The sequence below is a fragment of the Heptranchias perlo genome, chromosome 14 (genome assembly GCF_035084215.1).
Source record: "Heptranchias perlo isolate sHepPer1 chromosome 14, sHepPer1.hap1, whole genome shotgun sequence".
NCBI classification, from domain to species: Eukaryota; Metazoa; Chordata; class Chondrichthyes; order Hexanchiformes; family Hexanchidae; genus Heptranchias; species Heptranchias perlo.
The window spans coordinates 50128057-50143179 of NC_090338.1; the positions used below are offsets into that span (position 1 = coordinate 50128057).

General features: G+C 43.7%; 1 protein-coding gene across 2 annotated transcripts in view; it reads left to right on the forward strand.

Annotated features, from left to right (window-relative positions):
* afap1l1a (actin filament associated protein 1-like 1a) overlaps window positions 1-15123 on the forward strand; it is a 168638-nt gene that overhangs the window by 137782 nt on the left and 15733 nt on the right. For both annotated transcript variants that reach the window (XM_067996421.1, XM_067996420.1), the window contains exons 15-16: window positions 5607-5718; window positions 10824-10988. In XM_067996421.1, coding sequence (XP_067852522.1) covers window positions 5607-5718; window positions 10824-10988 — 277 coding nt within the window. The remainder of the gene's footprint in view (window positions 1-5606; window positions 5719-10823; window positions 10989-15123) is intronic.

Here is a 15123-nt window from a genome sequence, read left to right on the forward strand (position 1 = left end):
CACTCTGTCACTTCAGACAAAGTTTTGGCTGCAACACCTTTGTCTTTCCACTCAAAATTATTAATTTATACCCTAAACTCTGCTGTGCAAACACATTTACCTACTTTGCAGACCCCCTCAAACTCACATTGTCAGGATGGTGGGCGCCATGGCTGCATTCATCACTTCATCCGAAGACGAGCAACATCACCAATCTCGCCGGGCACGCCGTCCACCTCCGCCACGTGGAGCTCCACAACACAGTGCTGTGCCACAGGCACCTGCACAAAATAGTCGTGCAACTACACATACACCCACTGTAGGGTGACCCAATGGGTGGCATCAAGTGTGGATGTTCATAGAGAACCTCATGAAAGGGACTTATTGCACAAGCCAGTCAAGAATAGCCAAGACGTGGCAGTAGTGGTGACAATATAATATTTAATGTGAGTTGAACCAAAATCAAATATAAATAAAAAAACATGACAAACCGTCAAACACCCTTGTGCATCCCCTTTGTGCTCACGAAACCTTTGCCTTACGCTTCCTACTACACATACGTGATGCATCCCCTGTGGCTGCAGCAGAGGTAGTGGCAGGTTGGATGAGGGTGACCGTGAAAGAGATGCATCAGAGGGTGAGTATGAGACGGAGCCATGAGATTGTATGAGGATTGGGTTGAGTGGTCGTGATGGGATGAGTACTGGGGAGGTGAGTAAGTGCAGGTAAGATGAGGATGAGGTTTGAGTGGGTGTGAAGAGTGATGTGATAGAGTAGTGTTGGCAGTGCAGAAGGAGATGTGGGGTGGGGGCAGTGATGTTGAAGACGGAGTGCAGGAGAATGAGTAAGTGTGCTCACTTTGGTTGACCTAGTTAGGTCATTGAAGGGCTTCCTGCACTGTATCCAGCTGCGGGATAAGTTGCTGGTGCTGCTGACCTCTTCCACCTCGAGCCAGGCCTTATTGGTGGCAGAGGCAGGCCACTTCCTCCCGTCCGCCGGGTAGAAGATCTCCTTCCTCCTCCTCACCCCATCCAGTAAGACCTGGAGGCTGTTTGCTGCAGGAGCAGCATTGAAGGACTGCCCATTTAAATAGGGCTCCTGCAGCTGACAGCCTGTGATGTGGGTGAACAATCCGCCCACTGTGCAGGTTTCCAACGGGAAACCCGGAAGCCAAGGTAAGTGGCTTCAATTTACTTGCGATCGTGTGGGGAACCCATCGATTTTACTGGGCAGGTTACTCACGCACCCAGTTGACCCCCTGCTGCCATCCCGCCTCCCTGGTAATATCAGGGCCTATGTTACACTGGTGGATAGAGGAACATAGAAACAGAAGTAGGCCATTCAGCCCCTCGAGCCTGCTCCGCCATTCAATTAGATCATGGCTGATCTGTACCTCAACTCCATTTACCTGCCTTACCTAACAAAAATCTATTGATCTCAGTTTAAAATCTCTGATTGTCCCAACATCCACAGCCTTTTGGGGCACAGAATTCCAGATTTCTACCACCTTTTGTGTGAAAAAGTGCTTCCTGATTCTAATTTTAAGATTATGCCCCCTTGTTCTTGATTCCCCATCAGAGGAAATAGTTTCTCTCCAGTTCCACTAATAATGTGGAACTACATTGTTTGAAAATTTCCATTGAACTTTAGGGAGTTGGATTGTGGAATGCTTTTGTCAATCTAGATTGAAAAAAAGTATAAAAAAGCCAAGACTAGATGTAACCATTGGTTCTATCTAGTTTCGTTCAAGCATCTGGTGGATATCCCAAGGATTCTTGTGCACACGCTCAGAATCGCTATTAAGCAACATAAGGCTAAACTCTTATTTTATATGATACCAATGATTTACAGTCAGTTAGCATGGCTTACCCCAAAAAACCTACTGAATTGAAATTTTTAGCCTACAAAACCTCATAAGGAATGTAAACGTGAGCCTCGGTCACACCCATTTTGGCAAGTGTAATTTCCCTTTGGTTTGAAATAGTGTTTCAAATGAGTTTCCTGGTGGGTGAGAAAGTGTTCTGTTGCTAAAAGCTTTCACAGATGTTTCCTTTACCAGCCAGTGACAGACTCTATCCTGCACCGCGACACAATGGCCATTAAAAACCAACAGCCCATTGTTCCCCATACAGCCAACGCTCAGCACGAATCCATCTGGAGGATGATTAAGAGAGCACCTTGACCAATTGTTACATTTTAACTTTTTCTTCTCCAAGAAAAGGACTTAAAGAAAAAGCCTGCCTTTCCATCTAAGTTTCTTTTTACAATTCTATAAATATTTTCCTGATGTGGTTTACACAAAGCCTTTCTTGTACATCATCTAGCTCCTCTTCTAAACGTTCACCTGAGGAAGGAGGTAGCCTCCGAAAGCTTGTGAATTTAAAATAAAATTGCTGGACTATAACTTGGTGTTGTAAAATTGTTTACAACTCTTCTAAATGAGTTTTGATGATACATTTTAAGACTGCTGATCTGAAATTCTGGGATTTTCAGGCATCTTTCACCTGAATAAAACCGTTCTCCTCAAAACTAATGCAGCCTAATGTAGCCTGCTGTAAGGTGAACACAATTGTATAGATTTAAAATGGTACAGGCTTACAAAAAGAGAAAAGGGAATGTTAATAGGGTCATAATTTTAAAAATAAAAAGATGTTGGGAATACAAAGCGGGGTTGATTTTAACTCAAGGCGGGATCGGTGCGTGGGGATGGTGGGCCTGAAACAGGTGACACACCTGGAAATTATGAAGGAAGTGATTTAAATTTTTAAAAACTGTCTCCCGCCTGATGCCAGCAGGAATAACGTCAGGGCTGGTGGGGAGTGGGAATTGGAGGAGCCAGGTGCCACCGGGGACCCAAGAAAATGGTCCCTGGCACAAGGTAGGGAGTGGGGGGTTGCAGAGCCGATTCAGGTCAAGGGAGGGTGAAGGAAAGCCAGGGCTGGGGAGACCCAAGGACTCCATCTGGGGCCCCGGGGGAGCACTTCATAAAAATAACATTTTTTAAACTCACCTGGGCCTCTTCTGGCCATTCCGCAGACTCCCCCCTTGGCAGAGCTGTCGGGGTTAGACCTGTGCGGACCTCCCGAATGGGGAAGTTAAAATGGTGTTGCGGTGCTATTGATGTCATCAGGCCGCGACTTTTCGATTTAAATTAGGCCCTCGCCTGCCTGCAGTGGGAGCCTCGGCCAAGTTTGAAGTCAGTGAAGATAAAATGTCACCAGGCGGAAACAGTATGGCCTTGGGTCCGGTTAGTGGACATGAATTATTTCATCCTTTCCGGCCGGGGGGGGGGGGGGGGGCTTAAAATCGACCCTATCTAAAAAAAAAGAATGGATTATCATTTCAGAATTAGACTCTTCATCAGAATTTTAGCAGTTCTGACAAAGGGTCTACACAAGGAATGTTAACCTATCTTTGCTCTTTCCAAATGCTGATGATCTGTGTGTATTTCCACCAATCTCTGTTTTTATTTCAGATTTCTAGCACTTCTTTCTTTTTATCTCTATATTTCCCTACAATTACAATCTTATATTAAGCATGTACCACTCTTAACAGTTGTGTTGTTCCAGCAAATTTAAAACATGAGCATGTAAGATATTGACAGGTGTGGCATAAAACCCAGACTATTTGACCTCTGTAGACTTCCACCAGTTTCCTAAGAGCCTCATTTAATTTATGACCACCAAAGCTCCACCTCTGATCTGAGAAGTTTCTCCCATAAACTTTCACAGGAACTAAGGCTTTTCCCACTTTTGTCTCAAGGGAGTATTTCCCAGACAGGAGGGACAATATGGTGGGAATTTATGCCAGAAAAAGCAGCTGTTTTCAAAGTCGCTCCCTCTAGATACTAATGAGATGCTGAGCCCTGTTGTATCACAGTAGTGCCAGCGCATGCCTGCTTTGCTTTTGTTTTTGTTAATAGTGGCAGATTAGAGGGGATGTGATGGCTCGACTCTGGTGGGATTAGCAGACGAGTGCCCCAGGCCACAGATGTATGAAGTGATTTCTAGAAGCAATGATATCGAAAAGGCCTAGTGATGTACACTGCAATGCATAATAGTTTCATACTTCCACAATCCTTCTTCCAAATAAAAGTAATTTTCTTGTCAAAAGGCCCATATCCTAGAAGGAAGAAAGCCCACAGGCAAGGCAGTACCTACAGTGAGCAGCAGTGTTCCTGTGGCTTTCTTCAACAACAACAACTTGCATTTATATAGCACCTTTAATGTATTAAAACGTCCCAGGGCACTTCACAGGAGCGTTATCAAACAAAATTTGACAGAGTAGAAAACCACCATATTTGCACATGCCTTCAAAAATGCAGCTTCTTAATACTATTACTGTGCGGAGACATTCTAAACAAATACTGAAATACATGGGAAGTATTTTGAAAAATATTAATATATAACTAATTTACAGTTACCTGGTTTGGCAACAGATTCCCCACACTGGCAGTTTCTTTCAAATAGAAAGAAAGAATGACTTGCATCTATATAGCATCTTTCACGATGTCAGGACATACCAAGACGCTTTACAACCAATGAAGTACTTTTGAAGCGTAGTCACTCTTGTAATGTAGGAAACACAGCATCCAATTTGTGCATAGCAAGATCCCAAAAGAGCATCATAACAATACTGCAGCCTTTTCTTCCCCTTCTTCCGTGGAAGATAGTGACTTATGTTATGATATGGTTCTAGAGGTGCTGTCAGCTCTCTGTACTTTGCCTAAATGGCCACTCTTTATGTGTGAGCCTGGTCAGTGAGTGTTAGGAGGCTATTTGAATGGAAACATCAGAGCTATGCCAAGCCAAACCCAGTCCTCGGCTAATGTCTGTCCACACATGCACTTTCAGGCAGGGGGCATTTCATAGGGATCAACAGCTGATTGGCTGATTTTTTTTCTCCCCCTTGTCCAGGGACATTGTGCAACAGGTGCAACAATGAGAAATTTAGTGGTAAGGCCCGCGCCCGATTTGCGGGTGCACCTGGGCCACTGCTAAATTCAGCAGGCCCTTTCCTCAGGCTGCCATGAACGCCATATGAAATTAGCACAGGCTCCATAGCGGCCTAACATGGACTGCTGGAAGCAGCCTGCCGGTAGGTCTTTTTTTAAAACTTATCTTAACGTGAAGCTAGGAGTAGCGGTGGTGCTCCTCCTGCCTCCATATTAATGCAACGGTTGCTGCCGCCCGTGCTTGCCTCCCTCTCAATTGTCTCCCTTTCCCCCCCCACCGGACTCACGTGCACCTCGGCCGACATCTGAGCTGGCTAAAATTCAAAGGGCCCGGACTGAGGAGCTGTGTCGGGGTGCCCAATTGCCGACCATAGCTTGCCGCAATTATGACGATGAGATTCTAGGACAAATTTAGGATGGTCCTTGGGCCTATCCATCCTGGCACATCTTGGCTGTGCGCTGCACAGATCACGCCCTGTTTCGGGGACTAATGAATTTAGGCCCCACTGAATTCAGTTGTAATGACCACATCGTTGCATCAGCACAATCCAAGTATCAAGCCGTTTTGATCTATACTCCTAAATACCACATTGAGCAGTGCGCTTGCTAACTGAGAGCAACTACTGCAGCTTTAAGGGGCCTTTGCTTCACAATTTTGTTTTGTGTTATTCAGGTTGAAGAACAGAAGCGACCAGTCACCTCACAAGTAAAACGCCAAGCTTCCATGTCAAACAATGGGTCACAGAAAGCTAATTCCCAACACAAAATTAAGCGCCACGGCTCAAGTAAGTGCACTGTTTTATTCTCACTTTATTCCTTTATAATCTTGTATTCATTCCATCTTAAAGCTACTTTCATCTTTGATGCAGATTTGGGGGAAGCAGAAAAGTGGGCTGAATCTGTAAAGTAAAATTGTTAAAACAAATCAGCCTGAGGGCCTGTCATGGTTACAGGCTGAGGCAACCACAGCTGCCAGTTTGTGTGCACATGGCAGTTCAGGTAGGAATGGTAAAGGACACAAGTGAGTAATGAGGTAAGCAGATTGGACTGTTGGTTCTATTCCACTCTGTATTCACAAGTTTAGTTTTTTTGGGGGGGGATGGGGGCTACTATTAAATAAAGGATGCTAAAGTTCTATATAAGGTTCAGCTGCTAATTAATTAGTTTATAACTGAAACTTGGTTTTCATTTGCTACCTCGTCCAGCTTTCCAAAACACTCTCTGAGGACTTTTTGATACCTAAGTCACATGACTCATTTAGAGGACCAACTGCTGCCTGCTTAAAATTTAAATATTTTTTTAAAGCTATACCATCGTGCAATTAAAATGAAGTCACAATGATGATTCTGGAATGACAAAAATATAGATTTGGCGTGCACTGTTTGTATCAGGTACCCTTCACAGTCATTCGTTCAACCATTATCTGGCAAGGTCCAAGACCAGCAGTAGATTTTGACATTGCTTATTAGTGTGTGAAAAATAACAACATATCAACAGACTCTTTCATTTGGATTTTTTTTAAATATGGTGAGTTAATAATCTCATTATGTTATTGGTCCAGTGTTGATCTTTTGTAGATTGTTGCTAATGGAAGGAATGCCCACAACTGCTGTAGTAGCTTCGGAATGCAATCTTTTGCTGAGTCTAGCAGGATAAGAGTGGGCAGGAGGTGGGGTCAGGGCTTGAGTTGTGATGTTTGCTTTGCTTGGGATGCAAATCAAGTGGGAACAAAAACAGATTTTTATTTCAGAAACCAGACTTTTGGTGTCTGTAAATTATAGATATTGCCAGACAGCTGACTCAAAACACAGACTGTCCAGTCCAAAACTGGATGGGTGCCAACCCTAGTAGCGCTGACACTGAATCTAAAAGCGTGGCGCCAAGAATGACACTGAGCTGGTAGACCCTCTAATGCTATTATTCCACCACTAGCATTTTGCCAACTCAAAATACATAGTTCTATCATTTTTTTTTGTTTTTAAATTAATTTCAAGAGTTGTAGAATTCCTGCTAACTCACCAGGGCTGCCACAACTGCACTTTTCCAGCCTGCTCTCCCTTCACCAGGGAGAATGTCAGAAATTGCCTGATGTAATAGGCTCTGTCACTGAAACTGACCTGGAGAGAGTCAAGGTAACTAAGTTTTTTTAATTAAAATTGTTTCTGCTGAATCTACTGTCCAAGTGTCAGACGTGTGGTGTACTCAAATTTTGTTTAATAAAATTACAGTGAAATGCGTACCGCTCGCTTAAAAAGAATTGCAATGTTTTGGATGCTGCGCATAGTGAGCAGGTGGTTGTTAAACAGCTGTAACGAGTGAGGGAGGTGAGGCCTTCACAGTAAGCTTAAAAATCCCAACCTCAAAATAAAATTCAGTTTGATTGGTCCCTTTAAGAAGGATTTTATATATATTGGATGTATGTTGACTGAGGGCTTCAACAACAGTAAAAAAAAAAATTCCTGTCAATCAGAAAGTAATCAAAATGTCTTTACAGCAATGTTGAAAACAGCAATATCTGAGCCATAATTATACGTGATCTTAAATACACCAGTGATTGTTAATTAAAGTCCGTGTCAGGGAGACACTGAACTAGATTTCCATCTTAAAAAGCCTTGACGTTCTCGGGATTGTCGTAAAGCTGCGGCTTTCTGGACGCTGCTAGAATTCAGGACAGTGCCTTAAACATACAGTCAAATGTCATCATTACAGATGCATGCAGGAAATGGTAAAGCTGTTGTCATGGCAAGGTGGTTGCCTTATTAATGTTTCAGTTCCTCTGCTGATTATAATGAATGTTCCTTTGGGGTCTGGGGAGACAATTTATTACAACAGAAAAGTGTTAATTAACAATAGTTTATTGTAATGAGATTAAGCTGCAATCTGAAGTGCATCCCAGGTGCAACAGTGTTTTGTGGATTTATTTACCTAATTATTTAGCTTCATTTGAAAATGCCTCATTTGTGCGTGGTGCTTATAGAATCATACAGCACAGAAGGGGGCCATTCAGCCCATTGTGCTTGTGTCGGCTCTTTGAAAGAGCTATCCAATTAGTCCTGATACTAATCCCTATTTCCACTGCTAAACAGTCAGGAATGTCTGAGGGAAGCACTGTGCAAGTCTCCTTCTTTCTCCCCACTTCGTAAGGTAAATGGCACTCGTTTCATCCACCTCTGAAGTATGAGAGGCTGAGTGGGTCCTGTGGTGATTCAAACCCAGGACTATCCTGTCCCAGCTGAACCAACTGAGCTACCTGATGCTCGAAGAAAGCGAATCCTTATCAAAACAGGAGAAAATGTTTCAGTATAAATAATACCGCTTGTGAAAACACGAAAGCTGAGTCCACAATAGTGTTTGCACTCATCACTCAATCCCAACTGTCACTAAGACAAAGTCAGACTTAACTACAGGACTCAAACATTAGAGCTCAGCTCACAGATGTCCTGGACAGATGACAGCTCGGTAACATTCATTTCCCGTGGCCACACCGCCATCGTCACATGCTGACAAGGTGCTGAGATTAAAGATAGACTCACACCAGGATCAGTGTTAACATCAGTGTCCCATTGGTATCAAGTCACACAGATGGTGAGCTTGCTTTCTATAGAGGTTGGGCTCCACTAAACACTTCTCATCTCACTAAGAAATTCAAGGCCAACTCTATAGTGCAGTGAGTAAATCCTCCTATAAAGGCACCGGGACTCATTTTCCCCTTGACAGAGAGAACGCCAAAATGGGCACAAAATTCCAATACTAATGTCCTAACTTAAGCCTTCTATAAAAGAGAATTTTCCTTTCATGAACTGCGTAAATAATTATCTAAATGCAAAACATAAGTAGATAAACAACACAAACAATGATGCATTTGTATAAGCTCTTGTGTGTAGTATGGAGTGATACAGGATATTACTCGATCAGGGAGCTGGAATAACCCTGTACTTTCAGAGAAAATAACAGTGCAAAAAGCTTTTTATCTTAAGCTGTTGGGGTCAATGGTTGGGCTTCTATGCCAATCTGAGCAACAGCTCATCTGGCATTTCAGAGACATTCTTAAAATTTTAAATGACATTAATTTGCATGTTTGATTTGCCCACAACTGAGCAAGGGAACAGGGATCGGTGCTGAGACCACTGTTGTTCACAATTTACATTAATGATTTCGATTCGGAAATTGGAAGTACAGTTTCAAAGTTTGGTCAGCATGGATACGAAATTGGCTAAGTGACAGGAAACAGAGAGTAAAAGTTAATGGTTGTTTTTCAGACTGGAGGAAGGTATACAGTAGTGTTCCCCAGGGGTCAGTACTAGGACCACAGCTTTTATTGATATACATTAATGACTTGGACTTGGGTGTACAGGGCACAATTTCCAAATTTGCAGGTGACACAAAACTTGAAAGTGTAGTAAACAGTGAGGAGGCTAGTAATAGACTTCAAGAGGACATAGGCAGGCCGGTGGAATGGGAGATGAAATTTAACGCAGAGAAGTGCAAAGTGATACATTTTGGCAGGAAGAATGAGGAGAGGCAATATAAACTAAATGGTACAATTCTAAAGGGGGTGAAGGAACAGAGAGACCTGGGGGTATTTGTGCACAAATCTTTGAAGGTGGCAAGACAGGTTGAGAAAGTGGGTGAAAAAGCATACGGGATCCTGGGCTTTATAAATAGAGGCATAGAGTACAAAAGCAAGAAAGTTATGTTGAACTTTTGTAAAATATTGGCCACAACTGGAGTATTGTGTCCAATTCTGGCCACCGCACTTTAGGAAGGATGTGAAGGCCTTAGAGAGGTGCAGAAAAGACTTACCAGAATGGTTCCAGGGATGATGGACTTCAGTTACGTGGATAAACTGGAGAAGCTGCAGTTATACTCCTCAGAGCAGAGAGGTTAAGAGATTTCATAGAAGTGTTCAAAATCATGAGGGGTTTATATAAAGTAAATAAAGAGAAACTGTTCCCATTGGCAGAATGTTCAAGGACCTGAGGGCACAGATTTAAGATGATTGGCAAAACAACCAAAGGCGACATGAGGAAAAACTTTTTTATACAGCAAGTAGTTGCGATCTGGAATGCGATGCCTGAAAGGATGGTGGATGCAGATTCAATCGTGACATTCAAAAAGGATTTGGATAAATACTTGAATAAAAAGGGAAAAATTTGCAGGGATGCCAAGAAAAGAGCAGAATAATGGGACTAACTGGATTGCTCTTACAAAGAGCCGGCATGGACTCGATGGGCCAATTGGCCTCCTTCTGTGTTGAACCCAACCTATGATTTTTTTAATATATATATATATATATATATATATAAAAGAGATCTTCTCAGGACAAGGAAGTTCTGCTGTGGGCATGCTGCCAGCCTTCACATCATTCTGTGGCTTTTCTGTGCTAGTAACTGGCAAAGAACGAAAGATGAAAATATTAATTCTATCTGCAGTTTTTAAAAATTATTCTACAACTGGGATGTGGATGAATCTGAAATTTGGTCATCTAATATCTGCGTAAAGTCTAAATGTTTGTCCCCAACTTGCAAAACAGCCTCTCAGCATTTTGTGCTGTTTCACTTGGTTCCTTAGGGAATTGTCCCCATTTTCCTGGTTATTCTGGACCAATCTCTTACAATTTTTGTCATTGAATCGGCTAACAGGAAGCTACCTTTGTGGAGTCAGACTCTGTCTGTTGCCATTTTCTCCTCGCATTATCCCACTCCAGTATCTTGGAAAAGTCAACAACTTAGGGAAATTAAAGATGAATAATGGCAGAGACTGGAATCAAAGCATGAGCATTGTGTTCTTGACAAATGGGCACCAAATTGTACTTCAGAATCAAAATCCATTTACTGAAAACAAGTTGTCAGATGTCTGCCTGTAGCTTGATGCCATCCTTATCTTTTAGATACAAATCAGTCTAAATATGGGAAGACTCGAGCTGAAGAAGATGCAAAGAGATGGCTGACAGAGCAGGAGGCACTTGAAAAACACAAGGATTTAATTCGCAAAGAACTGATGCAGCTCCGCAAAGAGAAGAAAGAGCTCCGTGAAGCTCTAAAAGTCTGCACAGGTACATCCTTATCTTACTTTCTTAAACACAAGTAATTATGGAGCTCAGTAATGGGTGTGTAACATACTCATTGTTAGGTGGGTGCTAGAATTATTCAATGAGTAAATTACAAGGATATTAGATGTTGTGTAGAGGGTAGTCTTTTATTTCACTAGTACGACAAATGAGCTAAAGGTTTGGAGGATAGTGTTTCTAACCTTGAGTGAAAGTATGAAAAAAAATAGGTTTGCACACAATTATAATTTTAATTTGTAGTTGTTTTCATTTCTTTACCTAAAGGTGGCACCCCTGATACTATAGAAAGGAAAAATATTATACGATCCCCAATAGCTCAGATGGGGAAATTTCATCTGCTCAATGGAGGAATGAGGCATATAGACCAAGAAGGACCCAGATTCAATTCCTGGTTTGTGCTAAGTTCGCTGATCTCAGGCAGTCTGGTGCCATGGGCATCACAATTGACCTCAATGTCCCCACATTAGTAATTGGAAAACTAACCAGGGTTCCACTTCTGACATTGGAAGTGTATATATGCGGACATCAGCAAGGATTTGGGCTAGGCAGTGATGTCCCCCATGCATCCTGCTGACATTCAATGTCTTGGCTCACATTTGAAGAATGGTCTCTTGGGATAGTGGAGGGAACTCAAGCGTGAGCCACCATCTCCTGGAGAGAAGGAGAGACGCTGATGTATAAGACATGCAGCAGATTTTCCTCCTCAACTTGAAGTAACTAATAGTATCTTTTATTCCTCCCTTTTCTATCCTTACCTCTCCTCTCTGGATTATGGTTTCATGGGTTGGTCCTTTTGGATTTCATCCAAAATGCCATTCCTCATTTGTGAGCCTGGATAGTGAATGTTGAGAGGAGTTTTTAACCCACAGAGGTCAATCCCAACATATTAACGCAGGCACCTTACAGCAGAAAGTGAATTGGTAGCAATCAGGCGTAGGAATCATATTTGTTTTTTCTCCAACTCTAAGCCAGGAGCACTGAGGACGAGCATGGCACACTTACTGCTACCCTGCCTGAGATCACCCAATTAAGCACTGCCTCATTAAACATCCTGTGTCATGTGAACCATTTCCTCTACATCACTTAATATACTGGATGCACATTTAAATCAGCCTACAGATTGTCATTCAATGATGGGAACATCAATAAACACTGCTGAACAATCCTATTTTTGTGTATTGTCCTGCAGAATTGTATTCTATCCTTTATTGGAGTTCAGCCTAGAGTCTAATAGAAGTGATTGTACAGTTGGTTACTGTATTGCTTTAAGAATATTCCATCCTCACTATGCCCTTGGCTCCAATTAAATGGTGAATACGAGCAATTCAATGGCTTGCTCTATCTGCCCTAAATAGTTTCAAATAATATACTCGAAGAGTTTTCAAATGTGTCTATCAAATTATTAACTAGGCTCTATAAACCTATGTAAATATGTGTATTTTTTTTATTCGTTCATGGGAGGTGGGCATTGCTGGTGAGGCCATCATTTATTGCCCATCCCTAGGGCATACTATATACTATGTTATATTTTTATTTTAAATATATTGGGCTTGATTTTCCCGGGAACGGGCATGTGCGTTGGGGGCAGGGGGGCTCCGAAAATTGGGGAAATCCCGTTCGGGTTCGGAGCCAGGCTCCAACCCGCAGACTTCCGGGTTCCACATTGACAATTCTGGGTGTGCGCCGCCTCCCGAATGTGGAAGTCCCACCAGCAATTAAAGCCGGCGGGATGTTCATTTACACAGTTGTTAAGATAGTTTAAGCACTACAACTACAAGTGTTGTAGTGCTTAATTTTCTCCACATTTTGGCAGGGGTGCAATTTTGAAGCATCCTCAGCGTGTTTCCCGTGCTGTAGGAAACACTCACTGTTGCAACAGACGTGTTTCAGCCAGCAGCCAGTAGGAGATTCAAATCCTTATTTGACAGATGAGGAGAAAAGGTCACTTATTGCAGCAGAGCACTCTGTTATTTCAGACAAAGTTTTGGCTGCAAGATCTTTGTGTTTGCACTGAAAATTCTTGGGACGCTAAATTGGGCCGTTTAGCACCCGTTCTTTCGGCGCTACACGGCCTCTCCGACATCCAAGATGGTGTCTCGAATGCGCACACACATTTCCTGCGTGATGTGCGCCAGACGTCATCTTATATAGGAGTTAGCGCAGGCGCAGATAACAAACGCTGGAATCGTGCAAAGTAGGGAGAAAATGGCTTCAATCAGTGTGCAATGCTGATTTATAGTGATAGACACCATTTTGGGACTTAACACTCAACTCAACGCACAGTCTTAACCCCGGCCATCTAAATGTGTCTCAGAATGCCTGGAGGACCCCCCCCCCCCCCCCCCCCGTGCTATTTAAAGGGACCATGCAGGATTTACAGGTTAGTGGCTGGATTATTGCTTCTGGCTGCCAAGACATTTGTAATTGTTTTTGGAGGTCCCCTAGACTTGAATACTAGGATGCAGGGACATAGCCTAACATTTAGAGCCAGGACGTACAGGAGTGAAGTTAGGAAATGCTTCTACATGCAAAGGGTGGGAGATGTTTGGAACGCTCTGCTGCAGACGGCAGTTGATGCTAGTTCACTCGTGAATGTTAAATCTGAGATTGATAGATTTCTGTGAACCAAGGGTATTAAGAGATATGGGGCTAAGACAGATATATGGAGTTAGGTCACAGGTCCACCATGATCTCATTGAATGGCGGAATAGGCTCGAGGGGCTAAATGCCACTGCCACTTGCTGCCTCTTGATATGCGCCATCTTCTCCTACAAGAAAGCGGGACATATGTCTGGGTGATGTGCCTGTCTTGGTTGAATAGCTGCCAGTGTGTGTGGCCTGTGAGTTGTGGGTGGGCGGCTTGAAACAGTGGTAATGTGTAAGGGTGAGAGGAAGCATCTGATTGGAATAGTTGAGTACTGATGGAAAGAGTTTGTTGGTATGTGGGTGATGGGGGGTGTAGTGGGTGGTGTAGTTGGTAGGAGACTCCACTTGACAGTTGACCTCACTCACCTTGCCCATTCATGTCAAAGCATTGAACTTCTTCCTGCACTGCATCCATGTTCATGATGCTGTGCGCCTGGCATTGACTTTGTCCCCCCTGCCTCCCACTGCCTTTTGAGTACATATTTGGAGGGCCTCTTGCCCCCCCCCCCACCCTCCCCCTGCAGATATAGGATGTCCCTCCTTCTGTCCACCTCATGCACCCAAGGTCTGTAGTGCATCAGCAGAGAACCTTGGTGCACGCACTCTCGCAGGCCTGGTACCATTTCGGAACGGCAGATTGGTGAGGTCTGGCATGCAAATTGGAGGATGTGGGATTTAGTAGTGCGCAACCTTTATTCAATGTTTTAACATAACTCATCAGTGTGTAAACATAGGGATGGGACCCGCAACTGTGTTTTACGTGTGCGATGTCTGATTTCTGTGCAGACAGTAGACTGTTATTTTCAGCAAATAACAGGTACCAGCTACCTTTAAGAGATTTCTAATTAACATCCTCCCTTTAAGAGATTGAGCTCCCTCTGGTGGTGGAAAGTGCGAATTGCATTGATTCCACATGCAAGGCCTGGAAAGGAACGCTGATTGCAGGTACGTGCTCCGGTGGGTGCTAACTTGCGTCCTGCCTGCGCAGGGGTAATAGCACATCACGCTACCTACGTTCAAGAACGGCCGCAATCGAATTTTCCCCCTTGCTTTCCATTCAAAATTCTGCTGTTCAAACATATTTAACTACTTTGCGGGCCCCCTCAAACGCACACCGAGGACGAGCAACATCACCGGCCTCGCCAGGCACGGCGTCCACCTCCACCACGTGGAGCTCCACAACACAGTGCTGCGCCACAGGCACCTGCACAAGAGCACAGAGGGCAACAACAGAGAGAGCGACGTTGCAGGAGACACTACCCTCGCCACAGGGTCTACAGACCGAGGCTCAGCTTCCTGGACCTCTCTGAGGAGCAGAGCATACAGAGGCTCAGAGTCAGTTGCCAGGTAGTCACAGACATCTGCAGCCTCCTTCATGCCGAGCTGCTCCCAGCTGGGCCGAGTAGCATCTCCTTACCTGTCGCTGTCAAAGTCACCACTGCCCTCAACTTCTTCGCCTCCAGATCGTTCCAGG